Source organism: Grus americana, chromosome 17 (assembly GCF_028858705.1).
Source record: "Grus americana isolate bGruAme1 chromosome 17, bGruAme1.mat, whole genome shotgun sequence".
NCBI classification, from domain to species: domain Eukaryota; kingdom Metazoa; phylum Chordata; class Aves; order Gruiformes; family Gruidae; genus Grus; species Grus americana.
This window is the reverse complement of record NC_072868.1, coordinates 13,564,003-13,588,925: the sequence shown is the minus strand read 5'-3', so window position 1 is coordinate 13,588,925 and position 24,923 is coordinate 13,564,003. Positions and strand designations below refer to the sequence as shown.

The window sequence follows — 24,923 nt, the reverse complement described above, 5'->3', positions numbered from 1 at the left end:
CTCTTGGTCTCCTTTATATCCAGTAGTTACAACAAATATTCGAGCCTGTTTTCTGTCTGATTTGGATCAGTAAGCCTGATGCACCGCTAGACTACTGAACAAAAATGGGCTGCCAGGACATCCCTGTTTTTCTTGGCTGTATTTTGTGGAATATTCAAGGGAATAGTCATGGGCTAAGATTTCCTACCTGGCCAGTTGTGGAGTGGGTGCTATGTCTATCGTACCATGCTACTTGGTGCTACCAAGATTTGGGTATCTATTTAGCATGTTCAAAGGCAGAAATATAGAAGTCCTTTGAAGGTTTTTACTGTGGAAATCTGGATGCCTTTTGGAATACAAACTCTTGTAGGTTAATTAAAAAATAGCAGCAAAAAGCATAAGAAAATGTTCACGCTATGTAAAATAAAAAACCTTCCTAAATACTTATTTTACCTTTTTTAATTTAGAGGCTGAGGAAGAAACTTGACTGGATTACATCTGTTAAGTTAAAACAAACAAACAAAAAACCAAACAAAACCCCCCAAACCTTAGAAAAAGATAAAAGAAAAAAGTAATAATTTTTCATTTGTGCCTGATGGGGTGGTGTTTCTTTTTTTTTTTTTAACTGTTTGCAAATCTTCAGTGTAATGGTTTGAAACCCAGTCGTGTCATTTCTTTACGCCCACACACAGAGCTGCAGTAGTGCAGACACTGTAGCAGGCAAACCATATTACCAGCATCGGCCATTAAAACTCTTCCTACACCAAGCGTGGGCTGACTTCACCCCCTCCTCTCTTTGCACACACCCCACCACCCACCCTTCAATTCTCAAATGCTTAAAAAAAAAAGAGAAGAGAAAGACACCGAAAAAAGAAAACAGGATCCTTCTTTTGTTTCAGCGCTATTCCAGAGAGACCTGAACCTTTCCACCTGCCTGTGAATTGGCCACCTAAAGGTTAGCAAGTATTTTGTTATCATTTTATATAGACAGAGATATAATTAAATTCTAGATGGTAAGACAGAAATTTTAAAGTTATATTTTTTTTAATGTGATGGTTCTTTCACTTAGCAACGAGAAAGATTTTTTCCTAAAACACAAAGCATTTTAGTACTGGCCCCACTTCTGTTTTTAAGAGGGCTTTAATCAGTATTTTTTCACCATTTAGTCCACCCTCCTAAACTTTAAAAGATGGATTGGGGTTATTATTTTTTCTGTTAGAGCAACCTGTTGATTACAGACTGCTGGCTGGAGGTTGTTAACTCTTTCCTAACAAGAGAAATGCACAGGAGCAAATTTGATGAAAGGACAAAAGAATGGAAATCCTTTGAGGTTTTTAGATTTTTTTAAGCACTATCAATCCCATTTTTTTCATTGTGAAGCCACCAACAGTGTTACAAAACCAACGGATGTGTTAGATATCTTTCTTTTTAGAAAGAAGTGGTGTAAATTTAAAATAAAGACAACAATAAACTAGAAAGCATTTCTTATGACTGGAGCTGACAAAAGTACCAGCATAAGAAGTAGAATAGGAAATATTCTCGGATACAAACTGCCTAAAGAGATCAAAAGGTCCAAAACAATGTTTACTTACATACTAAAATATATTTTAGCTAACAATGTTCTTATTGAATGTTTTCTTTTATGGATATTCAAGAAAAGGAGAATCAAAAAGATAGAAAATTGTATATCTAATCATGATCAAAATGGTGCTATCCTAGAATGAAGGAAAGGTATTACAGATCACATTCTTCTTAAAAGGTTTCAATACTGTATTCTGGTACAGTGTTTACAAAAATAAAAAAATAAAACTATTTTACACAATATTACACAATTGTGGAAGCACAGTGTTGAAAATATTTGTCCTCAGGGTATGGTACAAGTTTCGAACTTTGATCAACGTGATTTCTAGTTGCTTTGTACTTTTATAACATTTGAAGCAGGGCAAAACTTCAGGAACAATGACTTCTTAAAAAGTAGCAAGTTTCCCAAAGTCAGAATTGGAGCAGGAAATGTTATCATTGAAAGATTATGAGAGTTTCAGAAGATTAGGGAATTACACATTTTCATCCTAATTCTGCAGGGGACTGAGGCTCTCAAGTTTGTTAATAAGGTTAAAAGCAGTCTGCACGCTGCTGGTGGAACTTGCAGTCTTGTAAGATCAGCTACATCCCTTAAGAGCAAGTGAAAAGGTGAAGTCAGTACTTCTGTTATGAGACATTTCAAGGTATGAAGTCAAACTGAAAAAAGAGCAAAGGCAGAAATAGTTTTTAAGTAAAACAAGATCAACAGTCATTTCTGGGCTAATCAGGAAATGTCTAAGTTCCGTTTTGCTAGTTTGAGTTGAGGTCTAGAAAGTGCCAGAATTAGGGTACACTCATAAACTTTTCTTTTCCATCAAACAAGTAGCTTTTAAAGTACCTGCACAAAATTTATTTCAGACTGTATGGTACACTATTACTTTATTATACTAATATTTAAGTAGAAGTTTTGTCTAGTCAATCAAGGGAGTTCTTCATAAACATTGGCACCTTGTGCTAGCCATCAGTGGTAGACTAGCAACTGGAAATGGCAATTCCAGTATCTCTGTCTTCTTCTGTTCTCAGCATGATTGTCATGATGAGAAAAATAACAGTTAGCAGTCCTATAAGACACTTTCTTTTAATTTACGTTTGTAAAGTACTTTAAAACATGTGATTGATAGGATCTTTGCAATCTGTTTCCCTACTAGTATGGGAAGCATGCTTATTGCTACTTTATCACCGAGTCATCATAGAACCCCAGACTGGTTTGAGTTGGAAGGGACCTCAAAGCCCATCTAGTTCCAACCCCCCTGCCATGGGCTGGGACCCCCTCCACTAGCCCAGGTTGCCCAAAACCCCATCCAACCTGGCCTTGAACACTGCCAGGGATGGGGCATCCACAGCTTCTCTTGCACTTGATCATACCTTTGACTAAAACCCCGTAGGGGTCTTTGAAGGATACAGGGTTTTAGACACCTGGGAAAGAGCCCTTTCCATAGATTCTTGGAACCTAGCAATGCATACCAATGTACGTGGGTTTATCTCATCAAATCCTGATTAAGACACGAATTGAGAGTGAAGCGCAATATAGCACCACATACTCCCTACTGTGTAGTGCCTGACAGTAGGCTTATCTTTATACAGAGTTAAAATAGATATTTTGCTGTATATTTGGCCAACTGAAGTTAATTTGGTTTCTCTGAGCAGGATAATGTTTTGAACTTATATGAATATAAGTAATCGTGCATAGCGATTCCAGCTTAGGAAGTGAGACCCAACATAGATTGGGTAAAAAAAGAAAACAAAAATCACTTAATTTCAAATCACTTAATTTCAAATGCAGTGCAATACTGGTCCTCTGTATTAAGTGTACAGTTCTAATTACTTTTAGCCATTACAGCAACATGTTCATCCATACAAATGGGAAGAATCATAGGATGCTGGGGAGTCAGTCTGATTCCAGAGTCACTTATTCAAGATTTAGAGATTTTAGATCAAGCTCCAAAAGATTCTGCTAAGCCCTGAAACCTGTGTGGTAGTGGCAGACACCCAAGCAGTCACTTGCTTTAGTTGTAACTTGCTTTATTTAATTTTTTAATTATTGCTTCTGTAAGCCTCTCAGGATAAGAAGTTTGCAGTTTTAGCATTTAGAATTTGATATGCTACTGAGTGTTCTAAATAATGAATTTTCAAAGCTTATATATGTTTAAGAGTTGTAACTAGTTCCAGCATACTGCTGGAATTATTAGTACTGTTCCAAAAAAAGTGTCCCTTTTAAGTAAGTTCATCTTAAATTAAAATAATAATAGTCAGTCTCAAAGTCAAATAAAATATAACAGATTTCAGAGATGTGACAAAACTGAATAGAAATTGATTTTCACTGGTTATGTAAAATGCCCGTAATCATCTGTTTGTATGATTTGGTTCATGCTAGTACTTTAAGATGTGTGTCTTTTTTTCTTTGTTCATTTGTTGACTGTAGCATGCAATAATCCTCCAGAAGATCTCACTTATATGTGAGAATCCATTCCTTTAGGAATCTGTCTCCCAGGAAGCTGAAACTACTTGCAGCATGTGGTTTTATCCATATGGACAGAATGAGTCTGTAGATCAGAAGCATGAGTCATTGTAAAGCAATTCACAATGTCAAGTAGTTTTCTAGATTCACTGATTTTAAGTGTGTGCAGTGCCATTACCAATTACTGGGAGCATTTCAGGGTACAATAGAAACTAGAAGGATTTTAAGCGACGATACTAGGCCCTGTTAAGACCTTTCTTGCCCCCTGAATAGCTAAATGACAGGCAAGAAAGATAGGAAGGATAAGACAGAAATAGTTCTCCACTTCCAAAATTAGTTGTAGGGTCCAGAAACAAAACAACAGGCAAAACTCTCCAAGATCAATAAAGCTGTGTAGAATGAAAATCCATTGACACCTCCGTCATTAGTCTAGCATTTGAATTACTAAAAGAGTTTCCGCTAAGTGGATATTGGACAAACAATCATAATATTAGAGTTTCACAACTATCCCATTTACAAGATACAGGCTGCAGCTATCTGAATTGGACAGATGCGCATCGCGTTAACTTATAACCGCATTCAAAGCTACATCTTCCAAAATACAGTGTTCCTAGGGAATTTTTACAGGCCAGATATGCTGATTTTGTAACGTTATAGGGAATGCATATTCCAGTTTGGGATTCTCTTGGTCTACTATTGGTGGAGGAAGTAGCCACTCCAGTCCGCATTTTAAACAAGCGTTTCCGTAAAGAACAGCTGTCCCTAAGAGGACACCTTGGCTCTGCTGACTGCTGTATCTGAGGACTCATTATGAAGTCAACCCACAAATGAAATCTAAACTCTTAAAGTGATCTTTTCACTTCTCTTGACTGTCTGCTACCCTTTTCATAGATTTTAGGGAGGTTTGTTGAGCGTGACCTTTTGAACACTTTTAACATCCTTGAAGTATTTTCCCTCCTGGTTACTGCTTTCTACCCTACTGCAGGGCACCATTAGAAGAAACTGGTGGATGATACCTGCACTGGATGAGTTTAGCTTTCATAGGTAGCAAGTGTCTTGATCCCACCATTCTTTTCTTTTCCAACACATTTTAAGAAAGATTTTTACTGTAAAGTTATAAGCAAATTACCTTTAGAGGTATAAAGAAATAAAAAATCTACCATTGTGTCAGTGTATTTCACTGAATGATACAAGTGTACTAAATGCCTACCTTTCAAAGACAGCTGATTCTGTTTATAGGTTCCTATATGAATAATGATAAAGGATACGAAGAGATCAAAATGCTACTTCATTTTTTTCTGTTTCATCTCTTCCTGTTTTCTGAAGGTTGTTACTGTGACACCAATGTAAAAAAAAAGAAAAAACCAACTTCCTACTTCTAATCTGTTTCAAGTCTTTGTCCTCATTTCTTTCTGCTTGCATCAAGTATTGACAGAAATGAGACTTCTTTTGCTGAAATGCCTGGCTCAATAAAAGGTACGTAAGCTAAAATTATTTACAGACTAAAGAGGATTCCACTTCTGTATGCTCTCTGGTATTATATTTAAGGTAGGGATCACCAAAAGCTTTTAAAAAAGGCAAAGAGTTCTGGTATAATATAGTATATTGTGTATGGTTAGAGTGTTGAAATGCTGCTTCTGTGTGGTTACAAAAATAAACTAACTCTATCATGTCTACAGATTATATCTGCAGACCAAGCCAGGGGACTGAGCACTGCATCTGCCTAAAGACTATGATGGTCCTCTCAATGGTGTGTCAAAAATTACATGTAAGAGCAGGAAATAAGTAGTTACATGTTTATGTAATGATTTTATTAATAATGATGGGCAGCTGACAATGCATTTACATATGCCATGCAGGAGACAAAAATCTTTTGGTTGTATAATCCAAGATTATTATAACAGTGCTGATAAAATGAAGCAAATTTTATAAAATATATTTGGAATTAAGGAAAAAATTACCTAGAAAAGAGGAACACACTGGATTTAAAATGAGTTTTTTATACCACTCCCCCTTAGTAAATACTTTATACTCATTCTTATATACAGAATAAGACAGTTTCTGCTATGCTGATTTGTTGTCTGAAACTACCCCACCTTTTGACTTTTCAGTGTTCGACAGACCTACCTATGGTGCGTACCTGAAAGTATAATTCAAAGTAGGAACAAAATAATTGTATTTAAATGGAATTTTATTGACCAGTTTTGATAACTTAAGAAACTGATTTAGGAAATTTTGGACAGGCCAAATCCTGCTTCTAGTTTTGTTTATTGGAAATTTTTCCTCACCTAATTAGGATGAAGTTTTTATACTAGTTGTTTGATGCTACAAGTTACAAATTGAGCTCAGATCATCAGGTAGATGCTCAATAACAGAGCCTGGGGGATAATCAACAAAGGAAGTTTTTCTACTTTAGGCAAGGACTATCCAGAATGACAGATGTGAAAAATATGATCATATTTGCTGAAGTAGAATACAAGCCACAGAAGTTTCACTTAGGAAGAAAGCATCTTTTGTTTGCTGTGAAAAGTAGCAAACTACCACAGCTGGTAGAAATGTATTATTAAACTCTTAAAAGTAATGAGATTGTGTAGCACCATTTAGTTTAATTGTTTAGCATTAGTTCAAACTTTCCTTTACATTTTCTGTAATCATTTCAGTATTTTCTTTGTAGAACATTACAGAGCACTGAAATGATTCTCAGAATTACACTATTTTGGGCCCCAGAAACTTAACAGAATAAACAAAATTACACAGAGTGTCTGGTACTTTGGAACTACAGGATTTGTATCAAAAACTGTCCACCACAAGTCCTGCTAACTTATAGGCTGGCCTTGAAGGGCCCATCAACTATGCATGTGCATGAGGATACTCAAAGACAGAACATAGTTTGTGACACTGGAGCAGGTTTATTGGAGTGGAAATGTAAATTCCACATTTCCAAACTTCTCTCCAGGGGAAGGCAGGGACCACAGATACTATGACTTATTTCCTCTTATGTGGTACTTGTTACACGTTCCAGCTACATGGTATTCAGACATCACTTTTCTTCTTCGAGTCTTGTCTCTGCACCATAATTTTTTTCCCCTCAACTTTTCTTTATTTTCACATCGTTGGATAAACTACTGTGTGCTTAGTTTATGAGTACCACTTGCCACTGTTTTTATTGTATGCTGTGTTTAAACTGCTATAAATAAAGGTGACTGTATAGCTTAAGAACCATCTTAAATGGACTTGAAATGTCTATAATGTCACTTTCAAATTAGAGAAATCCATTTTTATCCTGTAGTGTTAGCCACACTGCAGAATATGGATAATAACTAAATTCCCTTAACAAGCCACATTCTTTTAACATTCTTTTATCAATATATTCAATACCTATATTACAAAGCCACTTAAGTCATTGTTCCATGTAGAAATCTCTGAAGCGGACAAGAAAAGTCCATGCTTGATAACTGAGTTTGATCTACAAAATTCATGAGAAAGGAGAAAAGGCAAAATCTAACACATTGCTGTGCACAGATCAGTTCATTTTACAGGTTATTTTCTGGGATTTTTATTACACTAAAATCTTTGGGTGAGGACAAAGAGTCCCATCAGGCACTGATACCTTTCCCATAAGTGGTCTAACTCTGAGCCTGCTGCAGTTGGTAACAAACTTCTCAGTTACTTCAGTGGCTCATCAGCTGTTTTGTTGACGCACATAACGTACGCAGAGAAGGTAATGGCCTTGCTCGTGACCAGTAGGAAAGGCAAAGAACATATCCCAGGGACTGCATTGTTGTTTCTTCCTCTACTTTTCCAATTCTTGCAATCAGCAAACCAGATCAGAGAGAAAATGGAAGAAGCCTTGGCTGTGAAATGTAAGTCACCAGCCAGCAACAGAACTTCCAGAAGTGGTGCAGAGTGAGGAGCGCAGAGTAATGGGTACCGGGTTCTGGAAATATTAGTTGTCCATTGCTCAAGGAGACAAGTATTTACAGTTGCATTGTGAGCTACATGGTAGGGATGAAATAATCAGTGGGATTAAAGGCAATATCTTAATATGCAAAAGCTTTTCCTTTGCAGAAGACTGATAACCAAGAGGGTTGCTTAAAATTTCAGTTTCAATGCTGGATACATTTCATATGAGAACTACCTGAATTCCTACTCTATTTATTAAGATGATAATTACATTTAGTACTGAGCACATAACTCATTGACCTTAACTTGTTCCATTTGATCATTAATAGAAAGTTATTTTCCCATTTTTTCATGTGACATGAGTGAGATGCTATTATTTTCAGTTGTGAAGTCAGAACTTCTCTTGGATCTCCATCCAACTTGGTATCAACTTACCAGCTTTATTAACTGCTCTAATAGTAACTGAGGAATGCTCAAAAACTATTACTTGGAGTTTGCCATTTCTCCTTTACATGAGTTATTTGGAAAATTCTCAGTAACTACATGCAACAGAGATTTTGCTTTGAATAATGGTAACATAGTATTTGTGTCATATGGAACCAGTCCAAATTTCAAACAACATTTTGAGTAATTTTCTTTACTATTTCCTAGTAATGATTACCTATTAAAATGATTCAAGGAAGGTATGGAAACACCACCACTACAGATTATGCAGCAAGGCAACACATTGCAGATTTCACATTTAGCCACCGATTATGTTACTTCAAATGGGGTTTTTATGACTGTTTGCACAAGAACAGCTTATTATTCATAACAGCCAATGGGTGCAGAGCTGTGAGTATAGCTGAATAAGAATTTGAATAAATATTCACAGATCACCTTCTAATTTTCACCCAAAATATAATTACAAGAGGTTATGCTGATGCCTCTATCAGATCTTCCAAAAATATTTTTCAACTAGCTTATTTTGATAGTTCCCTTGTTTGCTTTTAAGAAAGAAAAAAGCCAAGACAAATTTTTGTTAAAATAAGTAGTCTGGACCAGCATCAACCCTGCATATATCTGGACAGATTTCATAAGAATAGGTTCACTTTTTCCAAAAACTTGTCTACAAAATGTTTTCATCTGGCATTGAAAACATCTAAAACTAAGCAGTATACCATAATACTTTTAATACCTTTAATTAGACAAAATTAATTTTGGCTACACAAAAGACAGCTTTAATTTATCCCACTGTTTTCCTATGATACTATCTTTTCTACTTTGTACGTTTATGTAAATCTCCCTTGTAAAACAGGAATTGTTCATTTTGTTCACATATTTTCATTTTGCATTACTTGTGCAATGTGTTTAGCCTTAGCTCACCCAGATAATATGGAGCCGTGTTTAAGATCCTGTGTTTGGAACAGGTTGCCCAAAGAAGCTGTGCAGTTTTTATCCTTAGAGGTTTTCAAAACCAGACTGGATAACACCCTGAGCAACCTCAACTGACCTCAGTGCTAACTCTGCTTTGAGCACGTGTTTGGACTAGAGACCTCCTGAGGTCCTTCCTAGCCTTAATTGTTCTGTGTTTCCATATCAACATTTATTAATGTAAATTCTTAAATTAAAAAACATGGTACAAACATGCAATGGGAATATGGTTCCAGAAAATTAAAACTGTATTATTTCTGGGGTGCTGAGAGCCTCCATTTGCAGATCTGATTTATTTCTAATATTTTGGGTTCTGTACCAAACTTTAATTCCTAGCTAAGAAATGAAAGATGAAGCAATTTAATTGGAAAATGAAGTAATTACTGTCTGTATAATGCCTGTATATAAGATTTGCGATATTCTTAATTGCTAACTTTCCCAGTCCAGCAGTTGAAAGTGTTGATTTTATTTTGCTATCTGAAGATTCCTACTTGTTTTGTTTCCCCTCCCTTACAGATACATGAGCACATGGCAGATAACCTTCGAAATGGAGGCACAGAAACAGCCTGGTTTTATGGTTGCCCCAGCAGATCGACCAGTTCCAACCTCTTCCCTTCAGCCTGCACAAAGTTCTCCAGATCTCAGCCAAGGCAGTGCTATTCCTCAACAGGAACAAGCACTGTCTCAGCCTGTGTATCTAAAAGCCCTTACCATACCACTGTACCAGCCTGTCCAGGCAGGATGCTTTCAGCCCAACAGTCAGTTAGTGGCTGGCAGGAGCTGTGTACATCTAGACAGCAGTAGCATACCTCTAATCCTGAATCCACTCGTTCCTTCAGAAGGCACGGATCAGCCTCGGTCTGTTTTTCAGAAACAACTTGGGCAAACTCTAACATTGAACATAGTGAGCACTTTACCAGTTTTATCACCACCAAATTCTTGTGTAAATGCATGTATTGGAAGCCCAGGAAAATCCAAAAAAGCTGGGAAATACATCTGCAAACACTGTGGACGAGATTGTTTGAAGCCAAGTGTCCTTGAGAAACACATTCGCTCTCACACAGGAGAGAGGCCCTTTCCATGCACCACTTGCGGTATTGCATTTAAAACTCAAAGCAATTTGTATAAACACAGAAGAACTCAAACACATGTCAACAACACCAGACTGCCCTCAGACTCTGATAACAGTGGCATACTGGAGCACAATGAGAAATCAACAGAGAGCATCATGTCACATCAGGGCAGCAAGGGATTTAGCAGCACCTGTGAAGACAAGGGGGTGCAGAAGAAACAAATGAGTTCAGAGACCAGTGCTGGAACAGACACTAAGATACTTAGGAATGACCTTTCACTGCCGACAACAAGCGATTCATCATTTGCTTCAGAAAATCACGAAACGACGAGTCAGTCCTTTAGTTCAAAGGCGAATCAGGGGGTTCCTGAAAGAGAACCTCAAAGTTTATCATCTCCAGGAGCTTTGCCAAATGGTCAGTGCCAGAGAAAGAAGATACAGGAGCAAAGAACTCCAACTGCCAATAAGCATATTCAGTTGCAAAGGCAGCAAGCAACCTCTTCAGAAAAGCAGTGGGATTACAAGCCATTTGACTGCAAGCTAAAGAAGTGTGAGAGCACTGACTCAGGGTATCTGTCACGCTCTGATAGTACAGAACAACAGATGGCATCATCCAGCCCGTTGCATAGTCTCTATGAACACAGCACAGAACTGGAAAATGAAACTGCCTTCAGCAGCCTAAGGTGTGCCTCCGGAAGCAGTGCAAAGCTAGAGGCAGCTGAGAAAGCTACAGCCTTGATGCTAGAGAAAAAAAGGCTGGAAGAACACATTTCAAAACTCATTTCTCATAACAAAAGTGTGGTGGATGATACTCAGTTAGACAACGTTAGGCCCAGAAAAACTGTCCTTTCTAAACAGGGAAGCATCGATCTGCCAATGCCTTATACATACAAAGACTCTTTCCATTTTGACATCAGAACTTGTGATGTAAATAGGAGAAAGAATCTTTCCCTCTGTTCAGCAAAATCTACCTTTGCACCCCTAGAAAAATGCAAGGCAGTGTTTTTTCATTCAGTCCCTACCCAGTTCTCCACGACGATAGATACTGTGCCTGTTACACGAAGCAACTCTTTGCCGTTTGTGGAGGGCACAAGGATGGCACCCGACAAAGCAGGTTGCTCAAAACCACTTTCTCTTACTAAGCAGTCTGTAAATACAGGCACTGCTAGTTTGCTGCCTAGCAACAATCTTGCTGCAAATTCAGTGGATTTTCCTAATAGCCATCCCCGAGCTCTAGTCAGACAAACAGCAGTGGATGATTTGCCACTAAGTAATGTAGTCGATCATCCTCCTCTGTCGGAGGAGTTGCAAGGGAGTAAAAAGCTTGGGGCTGGAGAAGTAATCAGTGCTAAAAATAAGAAACACAATCAAAGGAAATTAAAGATGTTCTCTCAAGAAAAATGGCAAATGTATGGAGATGAAACATTTAAGAAAATCTACCAAAAAATGAAAAGCAGTCAAAATGCCAGGAAAATTAAACCAAGGGGGAATATTACAAGCTTAACTCCTGACTCAAAGGAATCAGCCAGCAGTACTGAAATTACTGAGGACAGAGACAGCAGGAGCTCTGTAAGTGACAGTCTGTCCTCCCTTGTGACAACAGCTTTAAACACCAGTAAATCAGAAACCTGTACTAATGGTAATCATATTCTACAGAATGTGTCCTCCGAGGAAACTGCAGACAGTGTAACCTACATAATGGAGACATCACATTCAGTAAATGCTAGTGCACGTACTGAAATGAGCAAAACTTCCCAAGACCTCGGCAGCAGTAACACAGATAAATACACAAGTGCCAACAGTGCATTACTAGCTCCAAGCAGTTGTGAGCTCAGAGTTCAAAATACTCAGTGTCAGCTGAATACTAACAGAAGGAGCGATGACTGCTTGCCAGTACAGAGTAGCAAATGGGACAAACCAAGCCCTGGGAAAGAATCCAGTCCATTTGAATCAGATTTTAAAAGCACTTCAAACAATTATGGAAACCATGGCAGGAATAAGGAAACTGGCCAGCATGCCCTGACACCGCCATGGGTCCATTGCAACAACAGAGAAGCTGCAGAGAAATCCCAGAATTTACCATCAGAAAGAAAAAAGCTGAAATTTGAAGTGGAGCAGACACAAAAGATTATTTCGAAGTCCTGTCCTAGTCCCAGTAGTGAAAACAATGCAGTAAGTGAAGCAGAGAGAGTCTGTTGTGCTAGCACTCAGTGTCTTTCCACAGCACCAGTGAAATTCTCCCGTAAAGCAGAGGAGCAAAAATTAAGCACAGGAATTAATGAATCCACTGGAGGTACAAAGAGTGTGGAGTATATGAAAACAATCAAACTCCCCACAAAAGCTCTCAATGATAGCGATGGTAACGTTTCACATTCAGCAGGTATCTCAAAAGCTTCATTTGTGGGATTTTTAGGGCCTGAATTAAGGGGAAGTGATTGCACTTCTTTTCCCTTGCACAACGCAACAGATAAAGATGTCAAAACATGTCTTGTGAAAATGGGAGCAAAAGTACCACTTTTCAATGACAATGCTGTCGACGAATCTTCTAAAATTCATCATCTGCAGTCTGGTCATTCAACTCCAGTCCCACCACAAAATGCCTTTTGTCCAAAATATATCCTTAAATTGCCGCAAGACAAGAGAGCCTCAGATTTGTCGCTTTTGCTTAAATCAGAACAGAAGATTACACCTTGCACATCTGTGACAGACACCTTAACCACCCCTCCCTGCTCTTCCGACAGTGGCTCACTCAGTTCTCATTCTAATGATGTGCTTTGGTCCCCCTTAAAATTTGAAGTGAGACAAAAGGCCAACAAAGGAGAGCTGCGATGGAACGTACACGCAAACTGGAAAACTCCAGTATTTTGTTCACCAGTCGACTCAGAAACAACAAATATCTTAACCACAGCAGATAACACCTTTTATAATCAAAACTTCAGGCAGCAGGATATTATAAGAGATGCTTGGAAAAACAAACAGAACAAAAATAAATTAAATTATCAAAGGCAAACAGAAGAGAAGTGGATAAGCATAACTACTTCCTCTATACAGACCCCAAAGAAGAAAATATGCTTTACTTCTATGTATACAAGTGGTTTTTTCATATCAGCTGACATCAAAGAAGAGAGGAAGGTTTTACATCATCTTTGCTCTGGAAGTGACTCTCTGATAATGACGTCAGCTTCTGGCAAGGGTGCAGAGCCAACAGTCCTGGGGTGGGACAGAGGTGGAAGTCCATGCATTCCTAAGGACGCTTCACCAACACTGCAGGATACACAGCATTCTCTGAGCTCAGCAGACAACTCCACCTTTTTTTGCCATTCTTTTGGCTCTTTTTATTGCCACACTCTCACCACCCACTGTAAAGAATTCCCAGCCCTACCCCACAATCACCTGACTTGCTACTCTGGCAGTTTAACAGTATCGAGCATGAAGAGCACCTTCCCATCACTAAACGCTGAACCTCGATTAACCTGGTGTTGTTTGACTAGAAGCCTTCCTCTGCCCGCTGAGCAGAAGGGGAATGCAGACTCTGCTTACTCCTCCATGCACACCTGTGACAAGGAATCGAGCAATGAATGCACACTATCAAAATATGATATTTCTATTTTCAAAATGAAAAATATTAGCAAGACTGTGGCATATGGCTTAACAAACAGGAGTTTAAAAACATTGGTTTCATCCTTTTCTAAAGGACAACAGATGCAGGAGGTAATATTAATAATCCTATTTCCTTTCTCAAGAGGGTGTAATTGGCTGACACACCCCCCCATTAGAAAAATAAAATAATTATCAAAAGTATATTTATGGACATTTACAGTCCTCTGTTGATACAGAATTTACAATTTATGTTTTTATAAGATAAGTTATATATGCATTTGATGCATGAAAAATACTTACTTTTGTGTGAATATTTAAGTTGCTTTCACTAGGGAATTTCAGTAGAAATGCGGTCTAGTGAGAAGAGTGTATTTCTATTTCTTGATTTTTCCCTTTATGAGTATATTTTATATTCTTCTGTAACAGCACATGTATTTCACTGCTTTCATTTGAAATTAATGTTTGAATTAGAGTAGGACTTAAGTAGACCATTAATGTCAAGACTTTATTATATTTGGAGATACTTGGAGTCAAAGACAGGCTGTGTACTAGATCTCTCATCATTTAGATACACCGAAATGTCAACAAACCCAAATCGCATTAATACCCTGCAAAGTGTTTAAGGCCTGAAAGCTTTTCTTCTTTAGGTGAGTGAAGATAGACTAGTCTGTCTGTACAGATCCTACAACAGCTCTGTAAGACTAAGCTTACTTTTTATATAGGAAGAAGAATATGAAAAAACATACACTAATTCTATATAGATCCACAAAAGCGAGTGAGTTGTTTTAATTTTATTCTATAAAAATAGATGGACAAAGTGATTAGAAAAACTAACATACAAATTCTAGGAAAAAATCAGAGCTGTGCTATTTAACTACTATGCTATTCAGTGCTATTTAGAAAGAGTATAGATTTCCAATTTCTCAGTTAATGTCATTCACATTTTTCATGTACTTAATTTTTTTCCTAATATTCTCAACAGTTAAGCTCAGCAGCTCCTGGTGGTGCTTTCAAAAATATTTCAGAGCAAAAGAAGAAAACAGTAGTTTGCAAAAAGGAAAAACTCTCAACAAATAAACTCAAGAGGAGCCACAAACAGAAAAAGATTAAAGTCACCCCAAAATGGTAAGGAATATGTTTTTCAGCTTCCCTAGACACAGACATAATTTTGCTAAAACGGGTGTAAAAAGTCCACAGAAAAGAAAAAGTCATCCCCAAAATTCAACTTTGACAAAATTGAGGGAAAAAGTAAATCTCTCAGAAAGAGCTATTCCCACATTGCAGCAGTTCTACAAAGGTAAACTATAAAAAATATCAAAATGTTTAGTATCAGGAACAGACTTTTCTAAGCAAAACAGACATATATCAAGGAAAGATAATGACTGGTCAGTTGACTCTCACTATGGTTTAGAAATGATTCTTATCTGTCAAAATTGTCAGCATTTACTTTTGTTTGAAGGGAACCAAAATACTTCTGTTTTTAACCCTGTTGCAGCTAAAAGCAGTGTGTGAGGCCCTTTTGTCCTCAGAAGATCTATATCCTGAACTTGTATTCACAAGAGATTGCAGAAGAATAAATATCGAGTTCTAACACAAACTAACAAATCCATCTGTAGTTTAAAGGATCATTCCTTTTAAATAAAAAGCAGGAAGAATTTGAGTATAAAACTATCAAAGGTACATTGTATCAATCAGCACAGTTTCTCTGTATTTAATGGGAGTTCCTATCAGTGGAAGATTTAGCCTCTAATCTTTCAAGACTGTGGGGTAGCAGAGTGTCTGATGAATTGCTTCAATAAGAAACACATATTGTGTGCATACATCCCCCTTATTTTACTTCATGACCAAAATTAGACAGAGTGACTCCCTTGTGGACAAATCAGTGTCGGTAACTTAATCGCCGTGTCTAGTTTGGCAAACAGCACTGCAATTTTGAAGGCTCATAAGAACAAAAATAGAAGACTCAGGTCTGTTATCCAGTCTAGTGACATTCTTCTAGGACTTTTTTCTCATTTGGTTTTTGGGTGGTTTTCTGTTTTGTTTTGTTTTTCCTGCTGATCTCAGAATTTATTTGGCTATATCAAATAAGTACAGGGACTTAATTAAGGATCCTGAAAGCTCAGGTCATACATACTAGTAGTTAACTGGCCAAACTGTTAATCATGAAATGTAATATATTTTCTGAATACACCAAACACCTGAATAAGCACATCCTTTTAGATTTACTTATTACTCTGTGTACAGCAACTGATTCTCTCGATATAGGAATGGGACCTTCCATTGTACTTCAATCATTAAGAGTTACTGAAAGGTCTAGCTAGAGTAGGAAACAAAGCAGAGTTGGATTATTCAGCATGAATTTTCTAAATAACTGAAATACTTAGGTTGATCATTAGTGATGATGAATGTGTAGCACATAAGAAGCGAAATGAAAAGTAAAAAAGCCAACAGCTATGCAGTCTCAGGTGATTCCTGTGTGATTCAAGTCTTTATGAAGTATGCTGTTTTAAAATTCCAAATATAGGGAAAAGGATCTGTTATTCCTGAATCCTTTTCTCTTAGCAAACCAAGGATTTACTGGATCCTGCTGAGGAAAAATTTAATAAAATAATTGAGGGTCTCTTGCCTAAAATCCTGATTTTTTCGAGTCAACTTAAACGAACATGTCCTTCACAGCAGTAAATCGCTGTTAGACTTAAATTTGCCTGACGATGTGGTATTATTCTACTCTGGCTGCTTTTCAATAGCACATATTTGTTTACCCTTTCAATGCCACTGGCAATGCAGGTACAGAGGGAGGCACGGACATGGATATGCTCAGTTGAAAATGAACCGACTAGGCAAGCGGCACTGTTTTCCAAATAGAACACTGGATGCTTTGAAAAAGGGCTTTTCATCACAACCCTGTAAAATTAATAAGTATAAGAAATGCCATTCTCCTCAATCAAAGGTACCAGGTAAGTAGTTTGAATATTTTTTAATGTACTGAATGTTTATTTTTTGAGAGAATGAACATTAGCAGCATCTCTGATATGTACCTGTTTCACATGGAACTGCAAAAGCACTTTTGTCCTTCAGTATGTTCTGTGAGTAAAGATACAAACATCTCACACATTTTCAGAACTGAGCAGACAATGATTTTCATACACGTATTTACATATGTGAATTTGACAATTAGGAGGGCATTTTACAAAGAAATAACTCAAAATAACCTTCCACTAGAAGCCTAAAGAGTTTTGAGATGGATCTCTATCAGTTTCTGAAGCAAGATTGTATGTTTGCAGTGTGAAATGAGTTTGGTGTGTTGACTTGCTTTCTGTGTTTCAGTGATACCCCCCATTTAATTAGTGGTATTAATGCAAATGATGTTTATGCCACAACCAACTTGGAAGCAGCGACAATACCTTGTGTTCATTCATAGCAGATATGAAAAGCTAGTATTATTTTGCAGGACAGTAATGGCCAATAAAAAACCCCCAAATCAAACATGTATACAGTAAATGAGAAAATGTATCAGGCTTAGAATAAAAATTTACACAAAATAGTAAAAACACAGAAGTTTTTAGTATTGTGATATGATGAGAAATTTAGTAAGTTCTGGCATGCAGGGGAATAAAATTTAAAGTAAAAGTTTCTTCAACTTCTTTTCAATAGACAATTACCTACACCAGCAGAAAGACACATCTTGTTCCACCTCAGACAAGGCACTTTGCAGAAGGAAAAAAGAAGGAAAGAATAACTCAGGAATATTTTCCCATACTGAAAATCTAAACCAGGTTAAACAGAACGACAAAATGGATAAAAAAGTAGGTATTGTACCTTAATTCATATATGACTGTTTATTAAAAGAAAAAAGATATTGATAATTAAAAATTGAATTATATTCAGCTGTCTTAAAGTTCAAGTTGAGACTACTTTGTATCACAGATTTTGTCTAAAATGTGTTAAAGGTATTTTGGGGCTTAAAATATAATGAAAACTTGCTAATGTTAGAATTAGCTTTTTTAAAAAGAACAATTAAACTTACATCAATGGAAAAGCTTATTTCTTGTGCTTGCTGTCAGAGGATCGATTAGCAATGATGTGGGAGGTGCCAGAGATATAGCACAGAGTATCCTGAGACAGAGACAGTAAGCTTGAAACTAGAAAGTGGGGAGGGTAGTAGTGGCTACATAGCGGTGGGAAGAACGTGTATCCAGTGTCACAACTGAATTTCTTCAGCCCTTTGTGGAAGGCAGTGGTGCTGTGGTTTCAGCGCTTCTGATTGCTGCATTGGCTAGCAGGGGCCTTGGACACGTCTGCGCGTGCTGCCAACAGTGCTGTTGGACGCAGTGTCAGCACAGCTGCTGGGAGTATTCTGTGCTCAGCCTAATTCTTACACTTTTCCCTGGACTTCTGCTGGCTATGCTTGAAGAGAAAAGCTACTGACCCAGGCTGCCGCTACATACCATGAGCACTAGTTCTTCACGTTACATAAATAGCATCATATTTAGGAACCTAACCCTTAAAATGTTTATTAATAAATAATTTTATTTCCTACATATATCTCATCACCTTGGAAATTGTGATATTTCTTAACAGACTCATCACAAACCTTTCCCCATACTTTGCACAAACATCATTGCAAGATGTATATTAAAATATCTTAATGAAAAGTATGTCATCCTAGACAGTACATAAGAATGTAGCTTGAAACCTCTGCACCCTATCATCCGTAAATTATTAGCATGATCTGTCACCTAACCAAGAAAAAAACACCTGAGAAAAAAATACATCCTTTACTACACCTCCCACACACACTGGGAGGAAAAAAAAAAGTTTTCTCATCAAAAGAGGGATGAGTAACTTGGTCTGCAGTAATAAAAAAAATAAGACTGCAAATATAATCACAGTTGTATAAATAAAGGTTGACATTATGTTTAATTACTCAGTCGATATGAGTTATAGCAGAGGTAAATGTTTTCTACTGATCTAGTCAACTTAGTGATCATTGCAATTTCATAAAGGAGGGAATTGCTCTGGATTGAAAATTTTAAATGTAAATTTCTTTTCCCCCCTAATCTCTACAGGACATTTCTGGGCACATCAGGGAACACACAAGAACAAACTTCTCTTTTCAGAACATTACAGCTCCTCGGGAAATATCTATGACAGCTCATTCCTGTTCATCCACAGCTAATACAGCCATGCAGCAAGGCAGCAGTGATGTGGAAATCTGCTGGTCAGTGACACAACCACGTGGGCCTCAGCAATTGGTCCCAGGGGAGTCACAGCCAAACGTTCAGAGTGACTCAACAGCATCTTCTTTTTGGTCTTACCCTTCTGATTTTACAAATACAGGCACAGGTGACCAACTTGACAGCACAAACTCAGAGACTACCAGTCCTCTTTCCTTACACAGAGAAGCAAGCCAGGAAAACATACTACAGGTAGAGTCAGAGAGTCAAAGACTTGGTACATCAGACTTGGTAATCCAGGCTTCAGGAAGGGAGAAACCTCCAACTGAAGAAAACACATACTCATCTCCAAAAGAAAACTCAACTCCCAGTTCCCAGCCTGGATATTCATGTTTATTCGGATCAAAAGCCGAGTCTCTTCCTGAGTCGGTCACAAGGGCTAAATCATCCAGTACAGAATACACAGAGCGGGCAAACTTTTCTCAAAACATCCTTGACCTTCACAGAAGCGCGGACAAGAATGGAACCCACCTGCAGTCAAACAGCTATGGAAGGCCATGTGAAACAGCTACTACTACCTTTAAAGAGCCCCCAGTGACCCTCAGGTCCTCCGAGTTCCAGACTTACTCTGCAACACTTTCCAAGACATACAAAAAAAGAGGTTTAGAGATGATGAGGAAGCAAACCAGAGTTGAGTATGAAGACACTAGCAGTGATGATGAAGATAGGCTCGTTATAGAAATATAGCAAACAGGCTGCTACTAGATGTTTGTCTGATGGCCTGTTATGGAAGGAAATACCACGGATGTTTGAGCTGTAGTTCTGAAGCACCTTAAAATCAGAAAAGCCATTCCTCTGTGCAATAGGCAGCATTCTCTTCTGAAGAGTCCTTTCCTTCACAGACTCAAACTTTTTTAAAAAAGCTAATTTGAAGCAAAGATGGAGCTGGCATCACACATTGAAATGCAAGTGGTAAACCTGTGTTTATAAGGGTTTCCAGCATTGTTAACATTCTTACCAGTCTTATATACTTCCCACAAGTGCTAGCTGCCAGTGGGTGTATTATTAAAAGGCTGCAGTGTATTTATTTACTACTAACAATACTATAGCAGCAGCTCCCTCAGTATAAGAGCTAAGATTTCCTGGATGTATTCTCTTTGATATACCCCTCTTTTCTTGTAGTCACTGCCACCTGTACTGGGAGTGATACAGTGGCATTAAGGGGATCCGTGATATTGGAAGAGTCTGGGAAAATGCTGATCTTTTTCCGTGTTGCACAAATGTCCGTGCTTCTTTGTAACAAATCACACAAGCATGCTTTGCTTTGTGTTTCGTGCCTTCTACGCCAAGATCTACTCAACTATTCTTGATTTCTAGTTGGAGAATATGGGTGTTAGCTATTGATATTTCCTTGTGCTAAAATTTCTGACAAGGATTTTCTCATTATATTCATCACATTGTGCTCCAACCGATGTAATCTGGGATGTTTCATTTTTATTGTAATCTTAAGTTTAACTGCAATGATGCTACTTTATTGAGAGTAAAGAAGCTATATGTCATAGCTTGTTTTCTTTTTTTAACAAAGAGTTTTGTGTTACGAACCCTAAATTTACTGTTTTCTATGTGAATAAATAATTAGATATTTTAATCTGACCAAGTGTACTCACTTGCTTGACTAAACTTAGAAACATTAAAAACATTCCACCTTTACATTATAGTCAAATTCTATATTTAAACTTCTACTGTTCTTATATTGTGAATCATACATAGGGTTTTATGGATTAACCTACATGGGATATTTAGAATTGCTTTTACTTTAATCACGCACAGGTAAGCTTATATAGATCATACTCACAAAGAAATCTATGGTACTGCACGAGAAAAATTAATGTATGTGTGCAAAAAAGCTGCCAAAACAGCTAACAGTTGCAGAAGGAATGGCATCAACACTGGCGGATTGTGAGGCACTGCAGATTGTGTATTTTCTTGACTGATATACAGTACAAAAAATACCATTGTGTTGGGAATGATACAGCTGGCAAGAATGATAAAGCTGTAGATCTGTAGATTGTTTTTATATTAGATTTTTCTCTTTATACTGTTAAATTATTTTATCTTAATAAAAATGAAACATGAAGACCTGAGTACATGTACTAGTATTATAGTTCAAGCATATCAACATTTAATGATTTTTAGTAGCAACTATGCTAAATTTCTTAGTCTACCTCAAACCTTAACAGAAGGACTAACATGTTACTCAGGAAAGTTCTGAGTAAGGCAACTAGCAAGAAAAATGTTGATAACATCACTAATATGACAAGTTTCCTAGGGTTGGTATTACAAGGACAAGAAAGATCAAAGAAAAAACTGTCTTGAAATCTTTCTTGCTCTGTTCAGTATTTGTGCTCTGAGACAAACTGGAAAGGGATTTGGGTGAATCCCAGGTCCAAAGAATTTAAATAGTGAGAATTCAAAGAAATACACTAATATAATTTCAATTTGGGAGAAAAAGAGGAAAAGAAAAGGGAGAGGGAGGGGGAAGAGATGCCACCAATACTGCCACAACATTGAACCATTCAAAGTTTTGGAACTTTTTTCTGATGGCATCACTCAAAGTTACAGCTGGATTCTGAATCTGCAGCTAAAGCAGGAGAAGCAGCAATGCCATGCTTACAGAGATACACAAGTCACGGTGTTCCCAGCAATACCGTTGGCCAAGCCTGACTGCAGGCTGTTCGGCTGCTGTCACACAGGTACTTGCATGAATACGTTTGGGAGATAATCATACTAACACACCAGCATATGCCTGGTTTCTCCTGCTTTAGCTTCAGATCTTTTCCCCTTTCTTTTTCAAAGTCCTTATATATCTTTGGGAACAGTAGTATGGATGACAAGAAAGTGGGTTTTTTTTCCAATTTTTAATCAGAATTTTCAATTCTGTGCCATTCCATCAAAAATTTGATGAAGTAAAATTTCAAATGTTTCAAAGTTCTGCAAAGTCTCTTAAAAATGTATAGTCTTTTACACTAATGGAAAATTTCCATACCTATTAAATCTGATCCAGCTGTAAAGAAAAGCTTTGTCAAGCACCTTTAGAAAGCACAGTACAAGAAAGCCATTGCACCAAACCGCACCAGCAGCCTCCACAACAACAAAGACTCCACAACAACTCTTGCTTGTGCAAGAGTTTTATTAATATATTTTATGGACATGGAATGAATATGCTATGCAAAGTTTTTTACATAATGTTTGTGGCTAAATGATGTGTTTTGAAGTGGAATTTCTAGATCAGTAATTTAGAAATGTTCTAATGACAGACTCAGAAGTGCTGTGGAAAGAAACATTTATCCTGTATATATTTTACAGCATTAAATATAGAAATTTCTTTGTCATTACTGCAGCTGTAGCTGGAAGAAAAAAGGGACAATTTTAAGTTAGCTGAGAAAGTACATTTTAATCTCTATTTACTGACAGAAGTAATCCTTGATATTTTAGCTCAGTATACAGTATAAAAATCTGACCTAACATTAGAGTTGAAAATAAAAAAAATCGTAATTCTTTAAAAGCCCCAGTAGATCTATGGTGGCATTTTTAACAGCATCATAAAGAAGGTAGCGACTCTAGCAAGGAATCGTTTTAGCCATAACAACCCTTGGAGGAATAAGGTCTGTCTCATGAACATCAGTGTATGAAGACTGTGAGAAACGTTCCTGGTTTAAGTTAGGGAGCTCAAGGAGTTTGCACACCCAACTCCAACTGGCCATATGGCAAACAGCGCATTTTGGCTTTCCAGAAGATGCTGTATTCACAGAACACCATACAAGGCGACACAGGCAAATTATTCTCTACCTTTTGCACAGCAAAAGTGTCAGCCGTGCAGTGATGGATTTAATTAATTCTCAAGAAGCTGAACATCAAAGCCACATGAGGGCACCAGGCACAGAGAAAAATCTGTTGCTTTATCCTGCAAAGTCAGCAGCAGTTCTGATGGATCATTGCTTTGCTATAAGCAAATTTGAAATTCCTTTGCATGAAGGTATCTCATCAACTTTTTCCCCCTTCTATTGAAGGAAGCAAATTAATAAGGAATGCTGGTCACTGATAAGATCTACATTCAACATCTGCTCAAATAGACTGTAAATAAGTGGTTGTTTTAGATTTTCCCTCTTGAGGTGTGAACAAACTAGTTCTTATTGTTTCAAACTTCTACGTACTAGACCTTATCAATTATTGATACTTCACTGATCTGCCTGGCAAACCCCAACTCATGCACAAGGGCGGATGTCTCTGGTGCAAGTCCAGAGATCACTAGCAAATATAAAGATATGCCTTGAATACATAATTTATAAGAAAAGAGAAAAAGAGCTGGCTAGCTATCAGAAGAGAAAACTAAGGCAAAATGTACAAAAAAGTTCAGGAGAAGAATGTGGGAAGACTATCACAATCATCTGTCTTCCATATCCATTCTGGGAGCATATGAAATGATAGGCTTTATTTGCAGGATATAAACTCGACATTAAGAAAACTTCCTACTTAAGGAGCAAGTAAGCACATAACAACCCAGGGAGACTATAGACTGCATCACCTGGGAACTTCAGCAACAGTTAAGGCAAGTATTTCTTATTACAGGTATGATAGTACTTAGGGCTGGAACAGACTTTCTTTCCAGCCCTATTTTTTAATCATAAATTCTGGTTTGCCAATAGCTTCCCCAAAAGACAATGTCTAAAATAGTTAGCACTTCTGTGGCTGTATATGCACTACTGACACACACAGAGAGTGCTACCTAAACACGTTGGTCTCGCTTACTCACAATGTATATCTGGTTTTGTATGTTCCCTATTTTATTTACACAACCAAATTTGTTCCCATTCATGAGTGTTTATATTGTACTAATTTTCATGTAGTTTAGTAGCTTTGTTAAGCCATCAACTTTACCTTAAGGATTTGTGTGGAATTACGGCTGCAGATTCAGACTCCTGGCCTATATTTTTCATTTACCATCAGCATTCCACAAAAGTCACATGGATGACAAGGTCAGTATTATTTTTTTAGAATTTAAAATACTGTGAGATATTAACAGCCCATTTAAAGTGTCCTGGTGGAACTGGATAAATGTCACGTAGAAGCACATAACTTGAAAGCTGTGTCTTCCAGGGAACTGTAATGTTACCACAGTTTGGTTATAAGCCATTCTCTTAAGTTTAAGCAGTACTTAAATATAAAAAAGTGGTTTTCTTTCTTACAGTTAAAGTCAATGTACCTATTGACTACTCATGACAACTGCCTAAATATGTTCTGTATTTATGTAATGCTTGAGTTTAGAAGAACTACAAGAGCCAGTTAAACAAGGGATGGACTCACTTGAACATATTTGTGGGTGCTTAGCAAAGTAGCCAAAAAGGATTCTTGTGCCATGAGTGTATAGACTATTCTGGCTTTAAAAAACACTGTATAAGTCTCATTATCAGTACCTAATGATTGTTAGGGTTAAAAAACCAAAACAAAACAAGGTGATTCTAATACAGTCAATTAATTAATCCATAATTCAGTTTTTTAAGCATCACAAGTTTTGTGTCTATGCATTTATAGCATGTTTTTGTTTCGCTGATTGACAAAGCAATTCTAAGTACAACATTGGATATAATATTAGGAGTATGTACTTAATCCAGCAATGATTAGAAGTGTTTCAGAGCGAGCTAGTTCAGATATATTAGACTGATTCTTATCAAAGATTCTT

General features: G+C 37.3%; 1 protein-coding gene and 1 long non-coding RNA gene across 8 annotated transcripts in view; one reads left to right on the top strand and one right to left on the bottom strand.

Moving 5' to 3' along the window:
* The window catches only part of LOC129214271 (uncharacterized), a 124,852-nt gene that overhangs the window by 10,811 nt on the left and 89,118 nt on the right, over positions 1–24,923 (bottom strand). The window lies entirely within an intron of this gene.
* On the top strand, positions 696–21,265 carry ZNF831 (zinc finger protein 831). Of its 7 annotated transcripts, none has more exons than XM_054845651.1 (8): positions 696–934; positions 5,345–5,494; positions 5,698–5,768; positions 9,851–14,117; positions 14,989–15,131; positions 16,794–16,963; positions 17,661–17,812; positions 19,076–21,265. In XM_054845651.1, exons 4-8 carry the CDS (start codon positions 9,855–9,857, stop codon positions 19,928–19,930), a joined length of 5,583 nt encoding a protein of 1,860 aa, XP_054701626.1. In that variant the 5' UTR covers positions 696–934; positions 5,345–5,494; positions 5,698–5,768; positions 9,851–9,854; the 3' UTR covers positions 19,931–21,265. The 7 variants fall into 7 exon arrangements, with proteins under 7 accessions (XP_054701626.1, XP_054701621.1, XP_054701623.1 ...); XM_054845646.1 differs by having other exon boundaries at positions 5,698–5,786; XM_054845648.1 differs by lacking the exon at positions 5,345–5,494 and having other exon boundaries at positions 5,698–5,786.